This window comes from Podarcis liolepis (genome assembly GCF_965112155.1).
Source record: "Podarcis liolepis genome assembly, chromosome: 8".
NCBI lineage: Eukaryota > Metazoa > Chordata > Lepidosauria > Squamata > Lacertidae > Podarcis > Podarcis liolepis.
Genome location: NC_139560.1, coordinates 4,316,051 through 4,338,403, shown reverse-complemented (window position 1 = coordinate 4,338,403; position 22,353 = coordinate 4,316,051). Strand labels below are relative to the sequence as shown.

Below are 22,353 nucleotides of genomic sequence, written 5' to 3'. Positions count from 1 at the left end.
CCCAGAGACGTACATTCTGCTTCTACCTTGCCTTCCTCTTCTCACATCTCTTTCTCCAATCCTGCTGCTGGTTCCTGTTTGGCGCATGAAACACTTGCCTTTCTTCTTCTCACTGCTCTCTGTGACTCTTTCATAGAGCATCCTAAGCTTCTCCTTGCTGGACCTTCCTCCCTGCCTTATCCTTGCCCTACCTCCAGGAGACCTCTTCTTCATGCACCCATCTTTCTCCATACTGCTCAACTCACCTTTCTCCTTCAAACCTGCTCCCTGCAGCTCCCGGCTTCAGCATCGCCTAAAATTTCCTCGCATTGCTCTCCTGGCAATCTCTCTTCAACCTGGTTCTCCTTCCTTCCTTCCTTTCTGTCCCACTTAATCTCATTGCCTACCTGTTCCTTTGGAATCTCCCATTTCCATGCCACCTTCAGCTCTTGCATGTATACCCCTGATATCTGAGAATTAACAGCCCCCAAAGATTGGGGATATGCCTCCTGATCCCCTTCCTGGCTTCTTATTATGAAGGTGTTTGGGGAAAAACCTGTTGCTTTAATTCTGGAAGGGCACCTTTGACTATCCGTTTGCACAAAATCTGAGCATGTGAATTTGTAGCAGACAGACTCATAGGAACACCGAAACATAGAAATCTGCCCTGTACAGAATCGGACCTTTGGTCCATCTAGTTCACACAGTCTACACTGACTGGGTTTCAGGCTGGGAACTCTCCCAGTCCTACCCAGAGACACTGGGGGTTGAACCACCTCTGAGCTACAGCCCTCCCCCATGTTAGGGTCATCAATGTTATCCATTGCTAGAACTGGCAGAAACTGCAAGTGCTTCAAGGAAGTGAGGAAAAGGACCTAAGGCTGGGTTTGGTACGTCGCCTAGTGGAAAAGTCTCATCAAGACTCAAGATTCCCTTTTGCAATGGATGGCTCAGGGATAAGCAAATCTGAACGGCTCCTAATTACTGCAAATGCAGAATCCCAACAACTGATCTCTTAGAGAAATGATGGACAAATTGACTCTCTTCTTCCTTGCATGGAATATTACCTGTGCTACTGTCTCATTGATCTCTTTCCGTCTCCCCGCCCCTGTTCCATGTGTTGTTTCTGTTCACTTTTTTTGGATTGGGCTGGGTTCTGTTCTTCCCACCCTGTGCATGTCCCTAAGTCTGTTTTATTAACTTTCAAGTTGCAAAAGGGTGCCTTTGTTGGGATGTCCTGCTAGCCAGTGTCATATGTTTGAGAAAGAGGTGGGGAACACACCTGAAAAGAGGAGGTGGGTGATGGAGTTTTTGGGCACAGGGTATGGTTTGTTTTGTTTACCAGATTTATGGCTCAGTTTGAAAACTATTCCTTTTTTTAATCAAATCCCGCTCTGCCAGTCCAAAGAGAATCCCACGCCCCCTTTTGAACTCTTTGCTCATGTGAGTATTATCAAAATAAGACTTTCCCCAAGGCTAAATATCCAAGTTGCCTCTGATTACCATTGAGGGGGGAAATACTCAGTGAGCAAAAATAATAATCAGTGAGCCTCTCCTTCTCACCATTTGCTACAGAAATAGGCTGTTTAATTTGTTCATGCAAATTTAGACAAGATTATGAGTTGATACCAGGTAAGGGGAAAATATGTTTCTAGAAGAAGTAGCTAAGAGCCAGTTATGAACTGGCCTTGATTCCACCCAAGTGTCTATTGTATAGCATGAAATGAAATAGATGAATACTCAGAGAAGACCCAGCTACAACAGGAACACACAAAGCTGCTTTTGGTCCATCTAACCCAGAATTGCCTACACTGACTAGCAGAAACTCTCCAGGATTTCAGATAGGGAGTCTTTCCAAACCCTACCTGGAGATGGCTGGGATTGAACCTGGAACCTTTTGCTTGCAAGGCCGATACTCTACCACTGCGCTATGACCCTCCCCAGCTGATGTTGCTTTATTCCAAATGCACCCAGCTTGAAATTTTTGCTCCCGCATCTTCTGCAAACAGGCTTATGTTGCACTGTCACATAAGTAGACCTCTCTCTCTCTCTCTCTCTCTCTCTCTCTCTCTCATGTAGTTGTTTTTGCAAATTGGGGCTGGTTCAAAAAGGGGGATTCACCTCCAAAAATATCACAAGAATTTTTGGCCTTCTTGTGAATAAAGACCTGTTTTGTGGAAAGATCTAAAAATAATGGATTGCATGGAAGATATAGCACATCTTAAAAACCCAGTACACATGAGGCAAGCCTGGATTCATCATTGCATTATTTTTACCCCCACCTTCTTCTACAAGGAGCTCAAGGTGGTAGATATGGTTCTCCACCTCTTCAGTTAAGCCCCATGACACCCCTGTGAGGTAGGTTGAGAGGCAGTCACTGGCCCAAGGTCACCCAGTGAGCTTCATGGCCAAGTGGAGATTTGAATTCCGGTCTCCCAGGCCCTAGTCCGACACTCTAACCACTACATCACGCTGCCTTTCTTGGGCTTGGGCACAGAGTACTCATTTAGCAATTCATGCAACCTCTCCAAAATGAATTGCAGGGACCCAAACGCTTTGTATTGGACTGTCTTCTTGTCCGTTTGAAATCTGAAGCTCAAGATTGGTCCACTTTGGAAGTCCTTGTTTGAATGCCCCTTGGGCAACAGAGAGAAGAAGAGAAGAAGAAGAGTTTGGATTTGATATCCCGCCTTTCACTCCCTTTAAGGAGTCTCAAAGCGGCTAACATTCTCCTTTCCCTTCCTCCCCCACAACAAACACTCTGTGAGGTGAGTGGGGCTGAGAGACTTCAAATAAGTGTGACTAGCCCAAGGTCACCCAGCAGCTGCATGTGGAGGAGCGGAGACTCAAACCCGGTTCCCCAGATTACGAGACTACCGCTCTTAACCACTACACCACACTGGCATCTCTCTCTCACTGGCTCTCTCAAGAGAGATGCTTTATGCATCATTGGGAAAAAAACTAGCAGTCATTGAATCTCGCTCATGGCTAAACAGCACATTAAGGCATTCTCAATTCAGAATTTAACTAATCTAAGGCAAATCAGGTATAATTAAAGCAGGTTTTCTACTCTAAAGGAGTCTCCTCAGGATCCAGAAAGTGATGGCAAGAGCAAACAGGTAGTTTTCCTCGAAGCTCCGAGAGAGAGATCCAAAATCGAACAGCTGGGTAATACTTTTACTGGGACCAACCAAGATATCAGAAAAGTGTGGAGAGCTTTTTTATTCTCCATCAGGCAAGATGGAACACAAAGCAGAGGATGAGGGGGTCAAGGTGTGTCAAGTTGCACCCCTAGGATTCTAAGATGAAGACACAACCACTTGTCATCCTCAAACCCTAGTCCATAGACTGTACCTTAGGTGTGGAGTGTGTAGGTTACGTTAGGGTAAGCATTAATATCATTATTATTACTATTATTATTATTAAATTTTCTATCCCACCTTTCCCTCCAAGGAGCTTGAGGTGGTATACATGGTTCTCCCAGTCCTTATTTAACAACCCAGCTCAAGGTGGTGGATATTGTTCTCCACCTCTTCAGTTAAGCACAACGACACCCCTGTGAGGTAGGTTGGACTGAGAGAGGCAGTGCCTGGCCCAAGATCACCCCGTGAGTTTCATGGCCAAGTAAGAGGATACACACCCTGATTTCACAGGTCCTAATCTGACACTCTAACCACTACACCATGGTCCCACCTGTTTTCTCAGTGTGCATCGTTATTTTATGTTTACATATGGCTCCTTCCTTGGTCAGAAACCCTGTCAGCCCCTTTCCTCGGTCGACCAGAATGTCCCGTTGATAGCTCGGAAACCGTTCGGGACAACCCTGCCTCTACCAGAAATTATTCCTCTGTCGCCCCTTGGAAAGCAGAGGTTTGCGGGATCCGCTCGCATGAGCGGCTGCTGCGTCGCAACTGGAATGGCAAGGAAGGCTCAGTGATGGTCTCTTCTCTTCCCTCTCGCAGGGCATCGCTGTGGAGCTCCTGTGTGGTCCTACCTCTCCTCGCCCTCACCTGGATGTCAGCAGTGCTGGCCATCACAGACCGCCGGTCAGCCCTCTTCCAAATTCTTTTCGCAGTCTTCGACTCCTTGGAAGGCTTTGTCATTGTGATGGTCCACTGCATCCTGAGAAGAGAGGTGAGCATCTGAGCAGACATAATAATCCTTCCGCAGGGCCTGTAAGACAGAGCTATTTCACCTGGTTTTCAGCTTGAACGTAGCCTGTTCTTTTATTCCCCTTCCTTCCCTCCCTCTCCCCTTTTTATGAAGATTACCTGCTCTGGGATCCTAATTCTCCCCTGGTCTCCCCGCTGGCTCAAATAGGACTAATTTAGCCAGCTAGCCCTGGTAATCATCTAATGTTTATTGGATGGATTTTTCCCCAAACTGATTTTTGAATTCTGAATTTATTGTTATTCACATTTTATACTGTATTTTATGCTGTTTTTTGTTGCATTAATTAAGTGTTTTAAATTTGTTGTTAGCCGCCCTGAGCCCAGTTTTCTGAACCGGGAAGGGCAGGGTATATTAATAATAATAATAATAATAATAATAATAATAATAATAATAATAATAATTTATACCCTGCCCATCTGGTTGGGTTTTCCCAGCCAACAGAATAATAATAATAATAATAATAATAATAATAATAATAATAATATAATCATAAAGCCATCAAACATCAAACATTAAAAACTTCCCTAAACAGGGCTGCCTTCAGGTGTCTTCTAAAAGTCAGATAGTTGTTTATCTCCTTGACATCTGATGGGAGGGCATTCCACAGGGCGGGTGCCACCACCGAGAAAGCCCTCTTCCCGGTTCCCTGTAACCTACCTTCTCGCAGGCCCTTGGAGGTGGACCTCGGTGTCCCCGCTCAATGATGGGCGTGGCGACGCTCCTTCAGGTATACTGATTCGGCTCAGCCCAAACTCAAATCTTGCCTTGCTTGAGAAAAGACCATATATTGCTTTGCATAACTACTGGATCAGAAGGCATTGTCCCAGTCTCCTTTGACCTGTCAACTGCTAGGTTGGCAGGAGCAAGGACCGAGCAACGGGAGCTCACTCCGTCATGGGGATTCGAACCGCCAACCTTCTGATCAGCAAGCCCTAGGCTCTGTGGTTTAACCCACAGCGCCACCCGCATCCCTTGGGAGGTGGGGTATAGGGGGCCTTAATAAAATCTACAAGCCACTCTGATTCCCATCCCATAATCTTTAGCTAAACAGTAGTGAAGAAAGTTCTTCTTCACACAGTGCATGGTTAAACTATGGAGGCAGTGATGGCCACCAACCTAGATAAGCTTTAAAAGAGGATTGTACAAATTTGTGGAGGAGAAGGCTATCTGTAGCCATGATGGCAATGTTCTGCCTCCACAGTCAGAGGGGACGTTGCTTAATAAAGATGGATGAACTGATAAATTCTAGTACCATTCGTTAAAAAATTCTGAGGGCCCATTCTCTTTCCGCCCTCATCCCCAGGTTGTTGTAAGGACTCATTCTATAAATTTTATTTATTTATTTCACAACGTGCTTATATTGCCCAATTGCAATGAAACCTCTAAGCCAGGGTTCGGCAAAGTTTTTGTGGCTTGGGCCGGTTCACAGTCCCGCAGACGCCGCGGTGGGCCGGAGTGTGAGTGAGCGCGCACCCATATGCAAACGCTATTTCCGGTGCTCCTTCCGGCACAGAGGAGTTGTGCACAGCTTCCCATTGCCTGCAGGAGCTTCCTGCAGGCAATGGGAAGCCAACTGGCATCGTGGAAGGCAGTCCCCATCTGCTCCGCCCTGGTTTAGCACGGCGCATGTGAGTGTTAGGATTTTTATCTCACCAGCTGCGCCGAGAGCAGCACAATGGTTGTTTACATCATGTGAGTGTCTGAGAGCGTGAGACAGGAAGTCTCTGCTCAGTCTCAGTACTGTAGAAGTTACTTTCGCTTTACTGCGAGCTACTATAAAGAAATGAAAGATATATTGACGGTTCCGTTAGTTGAGGTGATGAATAAGACCCTAAAGGAAAAAGAGATCCCAAGCACCTGGAAGGAGGCATTTATCACAATAATTCCAAAACAAGATACTGACCCAACCCAAGTAAAAAATTATAGACCCATTTCCTTATTAAATACAGATTATAAGATTTTTGCGGGAATTTTAGCAAAAAGGCTTAAAAAAATATTAGTGAAGATAATGCATGAGGACCAAGCGGGTTTTCTACCGGGAAGGCAAATAAAAAACAACACAAGAGGCATAATTAATATAATAGAATATTTATCGGACAGAATTGATAAGCCAGCTAGTCTGATTTTTATTGACGCGGAGAAAGCCTTCGATAACGTCACCTGGGACTTCATGCTGAGAAATTTAGAAATTATGGAAGTGGGTCAAGAATTTTGGAATGGGATAAAAGCAATATACACCGAACAGAAAGCGAAGCTGATAATAAATAATGCCATAACAGAAGATATAAAAATATCTAAAGGGACAAGACAGGGCTGCCCGCTCTCTCCGCTGCTCTTTATAGTGGTGTTGGAGGTTCTGCTAAACGCAATAAGGCAAAACAAACAAATTAAGGGAATATCATTAGGTTCAAACGAATACAAAGTTAAAGCATATGCTGATGACGTGGTATTAACGGTAGAAGATCCCATAAACAGCTTAAAGGGAATTCTGGAGGAGATGGAGGAATTCGGGAAGTTAGCTGGATTCAAACTAAATAAGAATAAGACAAAGATGATCGTTAAAAACTTAGACCAAGATAAGATAGAATTATTACAGGAACAAACAGGAATTGAAGTAGTTAAAAAAGTTAAATATTTAGGACTCTGGCTTACCAATAAAAATATTGACCTATACCAAAATAATTATATCCCAGTGTGGAATGAAATTAAGAAAAATCTGGAGATTTGGGCAAGGATGAAATTATCACTCTGGGGTAGAGTGTCCATGGTCAAAATGATGGTACTCCCCAAAATGCTTTTTCTATTCCAAACAATCCCGATAATAAAGGGCACAAAAAACTTTAAAGAATGGCAAAGGGTGATTTCTAGATTTGTCTGGGAAGGAAAGAAGCCCAGAATTAAGTTTAAGATATTAACAGATACCACTGAAAGAGGGGGCTTCGCCCTGCCAGACATGAGACTGTACTACGAGGCGGCATGCCTTTGCTGGATTAAAGAGTGGATAAAGTTGGAGGATACAGAGTTATTGGATTTAGAAGGGTATAAGAACAAATTTGGATGGCATGCCTATTTGTGGAGAGATAAGATAAAAGTACATAAGGGATTTTGCAGCCATATCTTTAAGGGACCTTTGATAGAAGTTTGGAATAGATATAAGAACACACTAGAACCAAAAACCCCACACAGGTTATCACCAGTGGAGTTAATAAGTGTAAAGAAAGTCAATATGGGGAAAAAATGGGGTAGGTACGAAGAAATGGTATTGAAGGAAGGAGGGAAGTGGAAAATTAAACCATACGACCAGGTAAAAAGATATACATACGATTGGCTGAGTTACTATCAGATAAATGAGATATTTAAAAAAGAAGTGAAAGAGAGGAGCTACGATGAAAAGACATCGAAATTTCAGAGAGAGATAATAAACTGTGATCGGAAAAATCTGTCAAGTATGTATAAAATACTGTTAGAATGGAACATGAAAGATGAGAAAGTCAAAAAAGTGATAACTCAGTGGGCAAAGGACCTCGGTCATGATATTCAATTGGAGAATTGGGAAAAATTGTGGAGAGTGAATATAAAATTTACAGCATGTGTACTGTTAAGGGAGAATATGTTAAAAATGTTATATAGGTGGTATATAACACCCGTTAAACTAGCCAAGATGTATAAAACAGATAACAAATGTTGGAAATGTAGACAAAAAGAAGGGACGTTCTATCACCAATGGTGGGAATGTGGGAAGGTTAAAAGCTTCTGGGACGAAGTCTATAATGAAATCAAAAAGATATTAAGCTACACATTTGTAAAGAAACCCGAAGCTTTTCTATTAGGTATGGTCGGAAAAGATATTAAAAGAAAGGATTGTAAAATCTTCCAATATGCGGTAACAGCAGCTAGAATCGTGGTGGTGCAGAAGTGGAAGCAGGAAGAAAGCCCAACGTTAACAGAGTGGAGATTAAAATTGACGGAATATGCGGAGTTAGATAAATTGACAGGGAAAATTAGATATATGAAGGATCAAAAATTTATAGATGACTGGGGAAAATTTGCGGATTATCTGGAGAACAAATGTTTAGTAAACACAACGCTAGTAGGATTTAAAGAGGCACTGTAAAACACTAAGAAGTATTGCTTATGGAAAACAATGTCTGAAAGATGGTACTAATGGCAGTACGAAAGATTGGAATGTGTTATAAAGAGATAAATACGAATGAATGTCAAGGACGTTGAAGGAAGTCCAAAAGAATGAGATGTATGAAACACGGATTTAATGTATATATATGGAAAGATTAATAAAAAATTTTAAAATGCAAAAAAAAAAAAAAGAAGTTACTTTCGCTTCTGAGTGAAGTGTGCTCTTCTGTACTGCTGCTCAGAGAGAGCAGACACGCTGATGGAAGCTCTATGTATAGACAATGTAAATCAGTGGCGTAGCGTGGGTTGTCAGCACCCGGGGCAAGGCAAGTAATTTGCGCCCCCTAACCCATGGATTTGCGCCCCCTAACCCGTGGATTTGCACCCCCTAACCCTAACCCCCAGATGTTGCGCCTGGTGCGGCCGACCCCCCCTGCACCCCCCACGCTACGCCACTGATGTAAATAAAGTAGTTTAGAGCTACTGATTGTCTCTTTCTTCTGCAATGGGATGCCAGAAGACGAGTGTGCTCTCAGGAGACAGGGGTCACTTATCACTGATCTCTCTGGACTGAGGAAGATTTACAGCCAGAGGGTGACCACCGGAGAGATGTCTCGGTGTCTTAGGAAGGTGGTGGCCTTCCTGGGCATTTTTCCAACAGTGAGCTGACCGAGGGGGTGGCTGGGGTCCTTGAGCAGGCGGTGGGGGTCCATGGGCCGGTCAAACGGGCCGCTCTAAGCAGATTCTGCTGGGTGTGCCTCTGTCCTGGTGCTGAAATGACTTACTGCTCCTCATTCCTTTTCTTTTGCTCCTTCTGACGCTCTGATCCAATTCTCTCTCACGCCGCGCTCTTTCCCAGGTACAGGATGCTGTGAAATGCCGAGTGGTGGACCGCCAGGAAGAAGGAAATGGAGATTCTGGGGGGTCGTTTCAGAACGGACATGCTCAGCTCATGGTAGGATAAAGTGCCTCTTGTTCCTCTGTTAAGGAATGAGGAAAATGCAGTTTTTCTCTTCTCTAGTGAAGTTACAGGGAACCAGGCAGAGGGCCTTCTTGGTAGTGGCACCCATTCTGCAGAATGCCCTCCCATCAGATGTCAGGGAGTTACATAGCAACTTCTAGAAGACATCTGAAGGCAGCCCAGTTTGGCAAAGTTTAATAATAATAATAATAATAATAATAATAATAATAATAATAATAATAATTTATTTATACCCCGCCCATCTGGCTGGGTTTCCCCAGCCTCTCTGGGCAGCTTCCAACCAAATATTAAAAACAATACAGCACCAGACATTAAAAACTTCCCTAAACAGGGCCACCTTCAGTTGTCTTTTAAAAGTAAAATAGTTGTTTATTGCCTTGACATCTGGTGGGAGGCCGTTCCACATGGCGGGCGCCACTACCGAGAAGGCCCTCTGTCTGGTTCCCTGTAGCTTTGCTTCTCGCAATGAGGGAACTGCCAGAAGGCCCTCGGTGCTGGACCTAAGTGTTCGGGCAGAACAATGGGGGTGGAGACACTCCTTCAGGTATACTGGACCGAGGCTGTTTAGGGCTTTAAAGTTTTTAATGTTTGACGTTTTATTATGCTTTTATATTTGTCTAAAGCCACCCAGGGTGGCTGGGGCAACACAGTCAGGTAGGCAGAGTGCAAATAATAAAATTATTATTATTATTATTATTAGTGTGACAAGGGCGGTGCCACTTTCAAATTCATGGAGTCCCGCGTTGACTCCACATGTCTGTGAGGTCACCTCCAGACAGCCTGTTTATTTTCCATTCATCCCCATTCACTTGCACCAAGTTTTCCCATAGATGATTAAATAATGCTTTATATATTTTATTTATGGAAATGTACCAGTTGCTTTATATTTTTAAAGATTAAAATAACATCACAGCTGTGCAGAAAGCTCTGCGCTGGCTGTCAGTCAAATATGAAATTAGGTTTCAGGTATTATTAGTAGTATCCAAAGTTTTAAATGGCCTAGGATGAGGTTATCCGAAAGACCACCTCGTCCCTTGTACACAACAGGCCAGATCGCTTGTGATCATCAGGAGGAACCCTCCTAACAGTCCCAGAGTTATCCCATATTAGTTTAAGTCTCTAGGCAAACCTAGGATTTTAGCGTAGTGGCAACAGTAACTTGGGACACTCTTCCTATGGGAATCAGACAGGCACCTATAATCCTGATGTCATCTGCTGAAAATGTACGTATTTCAACCAAGTGTTTTTAGAGAATGAATTGGATTCTGCGTTATTCGTTTGTTCTGTATTTGGTGGCTTCTACAGTTTCATTGTACAGTTTCATTCTTTTTTTAATAATAAAAATTATTTAATGAAAGAGAGGAATGAAATGAGGGGAAAATCAGCTCTTCTAGTCTCATAAATTATCAGGATGGATGCTTGGACTTGGGGGAAAAATATCTCTTGATTTCCACAGAATATTCCACTTTTCTGCCCAGTTAGCTCTTGCACAGCCACAAAAGGCTCTCTTGAGAATTCATACTTGTAAGAAGTTGTCTTGTGCTGAGTCAGACCATTGTTCCATCTTGCTCAGACCTTTCTCCAATCACTATCTTCAACTGAATGTGCATTGAATGTGCGTCTGGATTCAGATTCTGCTTTTCCGATCTGTTGCGTTCGACAGGATGCATATCTGAATGCGTCTCTGACCCGCCAACTGACTTGCAGAAGAGTCTCGGTGTGCAGTTTTCTCCTCCAACTGATATATGCAAGAATATGCACAAGCTGCTACCAGCTTCCTTCCCACACACATAACGATACAATAATCTTTATACGATAATCTTTATTGTCATTGTCCCAGACAGAACAACAAAATTGAAAAAAATCTACATCAGACATTCAAAAACCAACAAGCCTGCTATCCCAGCCTGATACCCCATAATTAAATACAATATACTTCCACAGAGACTACCTTACACTGCTTTTAAAACCAAAATCACATTTGGATAGAAACTGTTTCTCAGGTGGCTAGTCCTGGTCTTTCCAGGGTGCGCACTATCCTGTGCTATCTCTGCAGCTTTCTTATGGCACCTGGAAGTGTAGATTTGATCCAAGGTGGGAAGAGGGCACCCAATTATTCTCTCCACAGTCTTTACAACCCTGGACAGCATTCTTTTTTCCCTGACTGTGCAGCTCCCAAACCACATACACAGACCATAGGTTAATACACTCTCCACAGTACAATGGTAAAATGCCATCAACAGGTCCTTTGAGAGATTATTTTTCCGGAGGATTCTCAGATTCTCAGAAAGCAAATTAGACAGGAGCAGACGTGAAGGATTGGCATAATTGTCTCCATCCCTATAATATGTTGATTCCTGCCAAAGGCAGCATTCACCCAGCCTTTCCTCATTTCCCCAACATTTCTCTAACTCTTAATTTCCATATTATATTTGAGCTTTCATGCGGCATAAAAGCCACTTCCAGAAAATTAATGGAATATAGTGCATGTTTGGTGCTAATTTCTGTGTTAGGTGATTATTATTATTATTATTATTAAAATTTATACACTACCCTTCATCCAAGGATCACAAGGATGTTGACAATATAAAAACACAACAATACATACCACAGTAACAAACAGAAACCCGTCCCATTTAAAACAGATTGTTTAATTGGCCAAAGGCCTGGGAGAAGTTTCACATCGCCAAAAGTTGGGAGACTTGTGTGCGAGTCTGACGCTGCACAAGACACACTGAAATCTGCCTTTTGTTTGATGTTCAAGAACCTGAAACAAAGAGCCATTTATGATTTAACGAAACCTTCCCTGCCTAACTCAGTTGGAAATTGTCTGTTGACCAGGCTGATAGCTCAGAATGGTTTCAGATACAGATCTAAATGAAAAATCTGGTTATGGTTACGCATTCAGACGATCATCTGCGCCCATCAAAGACTGGAGGGAATTGTGGGAGTGAATTGACAAAAAGCCACAGTTCCATAATGCCATAGGTGCTGCAGTGTGAAAGGAACATTAGACAACAGGGCAGAAGTGGACAATGGCAAATTATAATCAGGAAGACAATATTGCCCCTGTCTGAATGCACCTGAACACCTTCACTTCTCAATAACTCCCCCTTTTGTTCACACCAGGGTCTTGTTGTTGTGACTCTTTGCTTGCTAGTTCTGGAAATGTGCCAGTAACGATGGATTTGAGGCCCCCCTTTCCTCTGCCACCCCATAACCTCCCCCCTACCCTCCGCCTTGTTGACCACCGCCCCCTCCTGTTTTCTCTGTCTTCCAGACTGATTTCGAGAAGGATGTGGATATGGCTTGTAGATCAGGTGAGCACATCACAGGTGAGAAATCAACAAGTGACCTGGTTTGGGGATTGAGCTTGACCTTAATTTCCTTTTCTTTCTTATGATATATATCCTTGCTGTCTGTTTGTGTCAAAAGTTGCGTTGCGTCTGGTCTGTGCGTCTGAGCTGCTCCCGGCCATTCCTGCCCCTCAAGAGCTCCTGCCTCCTTCCATCTCCTGTAGGCTAACTCTCCTCCACTGCCTTCCTATATGCTTGGGGCTTGGCTGAGGTCAACGGCAACCTCCATGGGGACAGGCTTTTGGGAAGGGGCATACATAGAGGAAGAAGAGGCCTCGGCCCAAACTGGACACATTGGTGGAAGCCAGGCTGACTTAATCCCATGACTGCACCATTCGCATCTAGAGCCAGGATGGCATGGGAGGGTCTAATTCTGTGACCAGTTCCTGCCCCTCCCCAATGAAAATAATGACACATGACACAATAATTAAGGTTAATGGCTAAATAAGGCCACAACTTTATTGGTTACAGGTGATGAGCGGTATTGGCTTAGGCATTGGTCCTAACCACTATATCTGACTCCAGTCCATCCGCTTGAAGTCCGGGAAGGGTTAACCACCAGTAGGGGGAGTCCTGCTGATGCACATCAACTAGGAACTCCCTTAGGGTCACCGCTAGGGGGCGTGCCTTAGGCCCTCACCTCCTTAGGCTTCAGACAGGGCCACGCCCCCCGGAATCCTTTATCGGACTACCCTTCAATATGTGGGGCAGGTGATGGCGCTACCTCCCCTCTTCCATCTACAGAGCAATACCAATGTCTAACCGCCAATACCCAGAAAGTTGTGACGATTTGCTACGAGGTAGGCGAAAAACCAAGTGACTGGTGCCAATTTGCCACGTGGAAAAATTCCTACCAGGCCCCTTAACGGCAACTAACCAAGGTACATAGCAAGGTCAAGGAATGAAAACCTTATAGGGCGGGAGGGTGGGAAAAGTATTAACAGCTGGCAGGTGGCAAAGAGGGAGATCCCCGGTCGTCTCCTGGTTTAAATAAGGCAGGCCACACACCCTAAGCCAGCTGATTGGCTGGCCAGGAGGTGACGTGGCTGGGAATACCCCCAATCATGCGAGGGTTGGGTTCCACCCTCCGTGCACGTGGTGGGGCCGTGAAGCCCGCAACCCCACCTCCTCCGAAGTGCAGAAGTGGCTTTCCTACATTGAAGGGGACTCTGGCATTGATGAGGAGCTGAGACCCTCTTCATGCCCTGTTCCTTCAAGCGCTTTCCAAGGGGGAAAGTGTTGGAGATTAGGGGGCATGGGAGGAGGGGCAGAAGATTCAGGTGCCCTCCCCTCTGTGTCCCTTCTCATATATATATAAAAAAAAATAGACTCACTTTATACTTGAATGAAAATGACTGCCTTTATTTATCACAGTTAGGTCAGCCCTTGGCAGGTCTATTATTATTATTATTATTTGGCAGGTCTTTATTTATTTAGTTTCTCCCTGCTGCTCAGTCTTCCCAGCTTCCCAGGGTGGCCTGGTTGTTCAAAACAAGACAGAGCCTATCCTGCAATTTTACAATCTAAAAGAATCAAAAAACCACGATATAAGAGGGAAAAGGAACAGGGAGGGAAGAGGAAAACCAAAACTCCAGCACCAGTTTCTAAACAGTTGTTCCGATAACAACTTATTATTATTATTATTATTATTATTATTATTATTATTATTATTATTATCCTGTTGGAGTGACATTAAGCATTGCACTCCCAACACTGGTTCCCACAACCATTTTTGATGCATGATAACATCCACATGAATTGGCTTTTCATTGGGGCATAGTGGATTTGGGTACATTAGTTTAATCATTGTGTGGGTACTTTTACCATCTTCCCCAATTGCAGTTCAATGGTGGGAAACATTTCAGGAAATGGGTTGAAGCAGGCAGTGACGAGTCCTGATCTGGGCTCCAATTTCTTTCTTTCTTTCTTTCTTTCTTTCTTTCTTTCTTTCTTTCTTTCTTTCTTTCTTTCTTTTTCATAATTTTTTACACTGCTTGATTGTAAAAGGGGGGGAGTCTCAACATGGTTTTTAAAAAAGATAACAATAAAATTACCAGTAAGGAAAAATAACAATGATTTAAAAAGGGGGTAGCCGTGTTGGTCTGCCATAGTCAAAATAAAAAAAATTTCCTTCCAGTAGCACCTTAAAGACCAACTAAGTTAGTTCTTGGTATGAGCTTTCGTGTGCATGCACACTTCTTCAGATAGGGTATCTGAAGAAGTGTGCATGCACACGAAAGCTCATACCAAGAACTAACTTAGTTGGTCTTTAAGGTGCTACTGGAAGGAATTTTTTTTATTTTTAAAAAGGGGGATCTGCTTATAACCCACCCAGGGGGTCTGCAGATATCAAAATTTTCCAAAGTAGGGGGTTTGTGGCTTCGCTTTTGAAAACAAAATAGGGGTTCCACACATTGGGAACCACTGATTTAAGACGTTTGAAAAGTTAAAATAACAATAGGCTAAAACTCACATCAAATTTCCAAACATCTGGATAGGCTTAGAATACAAAGAAGGCCCCTGTTTGATATCAATAGGCAGGCAGTTCCGAAACAGCTCATGAGACCTGATCATCATGCCAGAAAAACCACTCCGGCTGCCCCTAACCATATAAGAACTGGATGTTTAAATTAGGACATTTAGTGATTTTCAGGATCCTCGCATATTGCATTTCTTCCTCTAGACCTTCCCTGTTCTGGGAGAGGTGATGGGTGAGCTTATTCCTCCAGCATCCTCTGTCTCCTCCGCTTCTCCCTTGCTCTTACCCACATCCTTTGGGAATTGATCGCCCCAGCCTTGCAGACTTGCCTGGGCCTCCACCCTCTTCCCACCTCCCACCCCTCACCCTGCTTAAATAGACCCAGCGCTGCATCCGTTGCAACTGAGAACTCTCTCAAGAATGCCCTGTGCTTCCTCAACCCTTCCTTAAATGCTCTGCTCTCCTCCTGCATCCCTGAATCACCAGGGGAAGGGGTAAAATCAAACCCAAAAAACACCTTTAACATTTCATGGGATTTCCTTAAAGATCCCGGACAACCCCAGCTGCCTTCGACCCTGCATAGAATTCCAATCTTCCAAACCAGGATCTCTTCTTAAGGCTGAGAATTAATTGCTGTCTCCACCTCTATGATCGTTTCTGTATTTTCCTTCTTGGATTTCTTTCCCCCCCTTCCTTTCCAGGCTTCTCTTTTTCTGTCTGTTTATATCATGCTCTTTCTTGTAGCCGATTCTTGTTTGCCACCAGGTGTGCTCTTACCTGATGTGGAGGAGATGGAGGCAGTCCCATCTCCCGGGTGAGAGGACACATTTGCACCTGTTTCCTGACTCCATACAGTATAAATTTATGGGCAGGCACAAAACTCTAGGCAATGTTAAAATGCAATGTGTGGAGCTATTCTTCTCATTGTTTGGTTCATCTCTGCCTTCCATTCATCCATTTCCATGCACAAACTTTATCAGTCCTTCCCCATCCTGTCTATCTGCCCATCCCCTCATCTCACTTTCCCTTTCTATTTGTTGTCTGGCTTTTTATCAAGATGGCAGCTTCCCTACTGGGATTTGAAACTAGAGATGGAAGAGGAAATCATCTTAGTTGGATTTATATATGGATTTTGGGAGATTCGACCTGCTCAGACATGTGATTTCTAGGCAATGACACAAACAGAAGTGCAGACAAGCCCGTACTCTCATGCTCAGTTTTCAGATCCTTCGGGGTGGACTCGCTGTGTCCCCATTCACGTCTAGCAGATTGGCAGCGAGCCTCACAGAACGAAGGACTCGTCTGGACTGTGGGGAATGCGAATTCTGCGTCAGCACTAGGAACAGGGCAGGAATCTGGCAAATGTGTTATGACACCACTTTAAACAGCCATGGCTCCCTGCGAATAATTCTGTGGACTGTGGTATGTTAAGGGTACTAAGAGTTGCTAGAAGACCCACATTCCGCCTCGCGGAGCTACAATTCCCAGAGTTAACTGGGAAGAGGGATTAGTTTGTTAAACCACTCTTGGAACTGGAACTCTGGGAGAGGAACAGGAACCACCTAGCAACTCTCAGCACCCCTTAACAACCTGTTTTTTTGGAGGCAGGGAGCTGTGACAGTTTAGCATGGTATCATATTGCTTTAAATACAGTGGTGCCCCGCAAGACGAATGCCTTGCAAGACGGAAAACTTGCTAGACGAAAGAGTTTTCCGTTTTGGAGGTGCTTCGCAAAACGAATCTCCTATGGGCTTGCTTAGCAAGACGAAAATGTCTTGCAAGTTCCTGCAGGTTTCCCCCCCCCTTTTTCTAAGCCACTAAGCCGCTTATCAGCTGATCCGATAAGCCGATAAGCCGCTAAAAGCCGCTAATAGCGCTAATCCGTCAATGGGCTTGCTTCGCAAGACGAAAAAACCGCTAGACGAAGAGAATCACAGAACGGATTCTTTTCGTCTTGCGAGACACCACTGTATATGGTTTGGATATTCAGACCACATGCATGATTCAGTGAGTGAGTTTACTTTCCAATGACTGCGGCTCACTCTGTAGCCAAGGACCGAGATTGCCCTCTGTCCCACAACAGTCTTCAGTATAGTGACCACTTTGTTTGTTTATTATTACATTTCTGTATCGCCCTCCCTCCAATGAGTACAAGGTGGTGTGCACAGTTTGCTCCCTTCCCCACATTAGCCACACAACAACCCTGTGAGGTAGGGTAGGCTGAGAGGCAGTGACTGACCTAGCGAGCTTCATGGCAGAGACAGGAATTGAACCCCCGTCTCCCAGATCCAGGTCCGACACTCTGATCACTACACTATACTGGATCAATCCATTTCTGCCCAACTTGATGCATGTTTACTTGTGATGCGGGTGGCGCTGTGGGTTAAACCACAGAGCCTAGGACTTGCCGATCAGAAGGTCGGCGGTTCGAATCCCCGCAACGGGGTGAGCTCCTGTTGCTCGGTCCCTGCTCCTGCCAACCTAGCAGTTCGAAAGCACGTCAAAGTGCAAGTAGATAAATAGGTATCACTCCGGTGGGAAGGTAAATGGCATTTCCGTGCGCTGCTCTGGTTCGCCAGAAGCAGCTTAGTCATGCTGGCCACATGACCCGGAAGCTGTACGTTGGCTCCCTCGGCCAATAAAGCAAGATGAGTGCCACAACCCCAGAGTCAGTCACAACTGGGCCTAATGGTCAGGAGTCCCTTTACCCCTATACCTTTACCTTACTTGTGTTGTTTGGGACTTGTGATCTAGCTGCACATTAGAAGGCTGTCCTTCCGGTGGAGCGCCAACACCAGATTCGCTCCATGGCGTATCAGACTCTTGTTATCCTCGCTCTGCCAGCTTGTGTTACAAAAATGAGTATCCTTGCTGGTGAGCAGAGTCCATGCCCATCGACAAGAGCCAGCTTGCTGGAGAGTGAGCTGCAGCCCATCACTCCTGTTTCAAACAGGGACTATTTATCGCCTTCTCTTTTCAGCTTCAAGGTTTCAAAAGGGAGTGTGAGCTCCCACAAATTATCCCAGTGCCAACATGCCCCTAGCCAGATTCTCATATTGCTTTTTCTTTTGGCATCTCCAAATGACGCCCTTCGATCAAACATGTCGCTTCCCTCTCTGCTGACGTCTTCTCACCTCTCCCTCTTCCTGGCTTCTTTCCCCTCCCTGTTTTCATTTATTCCCTCTCTCTGTGGTGTCTCTTTTTATCCTTCTGATCTCTCTCAGCGCCGACAATCTTAACCTTAACAAAACCAAAGGCATCCAAAAAAACAGAAGGACGGCCCTTGCTCCATTTTACACCCCTAACTCTCCAGAGCGACTGTTCTGTAATATTTTAAACAAGCAGCGGATGTTTTCTTAGCACTGCAGAGGTATTAAAAGATCAGGCAGGCACGTCTTAGGGGCTCACAACCTAACAGACATGGCACAAAAGGAAAGGTAAACGTGGAGGGAAGAGGAAAGCAAGCACTGTGACACACACAGAAACACATATCCTGGGAAGCATCCCTTGGAAGAACAGCTTGGAAGAACAGCTAAATGCCTCCATCTTTCCTTGCAAGACGTCTACTGTTTCATAGAAAAAACAGGGTCTAGAGATTTCAGTCACCCCCACATGATCTTCATCTAAGATCCAAGATCTGGGAAATTCATTTCCATGCCCATTAGATATCATAATTCCTCCTCCAGTTGTCACGTTTGAGTACCACAGTTCTCTTACCCAATTGGGTTTCCCGCACCCCAGGATGTCAAGATGTCTTGGACCAACCAGCCTTCCCCAAGCTGGTGCCCACATTTAGGATCAGAGTTGTAGTCCATATCATCTAACGGGTGCCATGCAAGGAAGCCCGTCTCACAAAGGCTTGGGTCATTGTTTCTGCTGGCTTGCCCTTGAAGTTTGCTGGCTTAGCAAGCGCAAGGCACCATAGCAGACCAATTAAACCCCAACAACCTGCAGTTGTGTTTTACAAGACAACACAACCACCCAGCAACAATGTAACGCTCCAACCCTTAGTCGGGAATTGTCTGAATGAAGCCCCCAAGCCCATATTTGTTGGTCTTTTATTTTCCCCTGTTCTTCAGGGAGGAATAGGTAAAGCAGCTGTTCTGCTGATATGATGGGTAAGTATTTGGTTGCATGACTCTGGGGTGTATCATAGAAGACAACCATGAATTCTTAACCCTCTTTTCCTTTCAGCTGAGAGTTGGCTGAGCAATAGCAATGTATTGTTTATTTATATCTGTGATGCATATGTATGTTTGCATGTGATGTTCTCCATCTCCTTCAGAATTTGACTCTTTCTTTTCTTATAAGCGCTGAAGCTGCTCTTTTGGTCTGAAAGCATATAGAGGATATTCTGTATCTAATCTCTCAAATAGGAAAGGGACAAAAATACACTTTATTATTTACTTTATGCATACATTATTTGATTGTTTTTTAAAAACAAAATCAAAGCAGTTACAATAAGAATAAAACAATAAAATTATCAGTAAAAACAGTTAATAACAACAATCTTAAGCATTCAGGGGGAAAATAAAATCGACAATAAACTCAAAGGAGTTTAAAACAGACATCAGCATTTTGGATATCTGGGTAGACATGTCTAAACAAAAATGAGTTTATCAGGCTCCAAAAAGAAATCAATAGGCAGGGAGTTCCAAAGTGTAGCTGCTGCTGCAACACTAAAAGTTTGAGTTCTTACAAATGCGGAATGAGCTTTATTGGGCACGTGTAAGAGTGCTAGCTCTGCAGATTGAAGCCATCAATCAAGCATAATTGGGGAAAGGTGATCTCACAGGTAAACTGATCCCAAGTTGTTAAGGGTTTTATATGCTAGTAGTAACATGCTGAACTTGGCCCAGTAGCAAACTGGGAACTGGGGCCAAGGAGTCTGAGCAAAGGTGTCCTGTCTACATGGGACCAAGGTCAAGGATAAAATCAATAAAACATTTTAAACCAATATAGGTAACTAGGTTATATATCCATACAATGTTTGCATCATGAATGAAACACAGTGGATTAAACACGGGATCTCGAGAGGACATATAAATCAAATTTATTTATTTATTGACATGTATAACCCAGTCCGAGAAGCTTGTGGATTAATTTTAAACATAACCAGGCGAATTAGAAACAGGCCATTTATTTCTTCATCCATTGTCTTCACATAATGAATGAATAGGAGACAAAAAAACCACTCAGTAGCTGTTGAAAGCAGAGCCACTAAGTCTAGAACAAGAATGAAACAAGAGTGAAACTCTAATTCCCCTTTAAAATGTGTTGCAGGGGGGCAGTTATTGACTTGTTTTTGTTTCTATTTTGGTTATGTATGTTGTGTTTTTATACTGAGATTTTATGTTGTAACTGCCCTGAGACCTGCGGGTATAGGACGGTATACTAATTTAATAAATAATGATGATGATGATGATGATAAAATAAAAAATCCCTTTAGGAGCCTCTGTTCTGGAGATAGGTGGGGACATCCCTGGGTGGTGTGATAATGGTGAGAGTCATTTTTGTTGTGTAGCAAGACACGTCCAGTTCCATCGGTTACTGATGCTTTGCCTCTTTCCGCCGACCCATTAGTGCTAAACAAAGACATCAGCACTTGCCGCACCATGACCATCACGGGGACTCTGAAACGCCCGTCCCTGCAGGATGAGGAGAAGCTGAAGCTGAACCACCAGAAGGGATCGTCCAACTTCAACAGTCTTCCAGCCAACGTCTCCAAGATGCACCTCCAAGGCTCCCCGCACTACCTGGGGGCCATCAACCTCAACGACTTCAGCAATCACACCCTCACTCTGAAGAAGGACAAGAGCCAGCCTCCAAAGTCCATCTATATCTGCGACGGGGACATCTTCAAGAAGCTGGACTCAGAGCTCTCTCGGGCGCAGGACCAAGCCATAGACACCAGCTACGTCATCCTGCCCTCCAACACCGCCACCTTGAGGCCGAAGCCTCCGCCGCCTCCGCCGCCCCCCAAAGACGATACAAAATACAGCATCAACATTGACCAGATGCCCCAGACGAGGCTCATCCACCTCAGTATGGCCACTGACCCAGGTTTCGTTGTCAAGAGCCCTCCAAGGGAGCCTGTGGTGATGGGCTGCGGGGAGGGTCAGGCTTCGCCTATGTTGCAGCAGCAACAGCAGCAGCACCAGCTGTCACCTCCGATGGTTAACAAGTCTGGTGACTCACAGATGCCAAACAGCTTGTGTGACACGGGCGAGTCTGGCAACTCTGGCATGGTGTCCAAGAGTGAGACGGTTTCCACCCTTTCCATGAGCTCCCTTGAGGTATGTGGCTGGGTGGTAGCTACGTGATATTGCACACATTTTGCACGGAGAACATTGCAGGTTCCTTTGCATCTCCGGTTGGAAAGGACCTCAGGTCCCTTGGCTGAAGAACACCAAGCTGTCCCCAAGGCCTTGAAAAAGAACCAGTCGTATTGATACAATACGGGGATAAATTGACTGGCCAGAGTAAGGTTGGGGGGAGATAGCAGAGGCATATTGTCATTGAAAGTCTGCTCAATATTGATCCAGAGTAGATTCCAGTGTATAGTTAGAGTAAAAACTTACACAGGTTGCAGGGGTTTCCAAAAATAGACCAGAGACATTTCATCCAGCAGAGCTTTACTGCATAATGGTCACAAATCCAATACATTCAGGATTGGCACTGTCCATAAGAAATCCAGTTGCAGCAGACATAACTTAGCAATAACTTATAACTGGAGAGACCTGTCAGGAGTAAGCCTGGACCAATGGTACCAAACAGTATGGGAAACAGCCTTACTAGAAAAATTAACCAATAAACTGAAACTGATACGGGGACAAATAGAAGAAAACGCTTTCACCCCAGTATGGCTCCCCTTTATCACACACACAGCCCAACAAGACAATGACAAAAACCCACCAACAGCATACAAATCAATATGGCTAACCTGATCCAAAACATCCACCCACCCCACTCACACATGAAAACAAAGACCACCACAGCCAACCACAAATGAATAACCACACCCCAGGCCAACCCCAACCTCTCTTACCACCAAAGGAACACAAGTAAACAGCAAAGAACCTGCACAAGCAATGCTGACACAAAACCCCACATATATTAAGTAAAATAGAAACATCACCACCCCACCCCACCCCACTCATCTTTCCTCCCCCCTCTACCTCTTTCCCCCCTTTCTTCCTAATGTCTCAACAAATGAAACTGATCTGTAAAAAATGTTACTTGGGGGAGAG

The 22,353-nt window shown here is 44.4% G+C and overlaps 1 protein-coding gene across 4 annotated transcripts in view; it reads left to right on the top strand.

Moving 5' to 3' along the window:
• ADGRB1 (adhesion G protein-coupled receptor B1) overlaps positions 1–22,353 on the top strand; it is a 380,579-nt gene that overhangs the window by 345,032 nt on the left and 13,194 nt on the right. For 2 of the 4 annotated variants that reach the window (XM_083516501.1, XM_083516503.1), the window contains exons 25-28: positions 3,942–4,113; positions 9,146–9,241; positions 12,549–12,588; positions 20,687–21,399. In XM_083516501.1, coding sequence (XP_083372627.1) covers positions 3,942–4,113; positions 9,146–9,241; positions 12,549–12,588; positions 20,687–21,399 — 1,021 coding nt within the window. Of the gene's footprint in view, positions 1–3,941; positions 4,114–9,145; positions 9,242–12,548; positions 12,604–20,686; positions 21,400–22,353 lie in introns of all 4 variants that reach the window. The other 2 variants (XM_083516500.1, XM_083516502.1) reach the window with 1 other exon arrangement.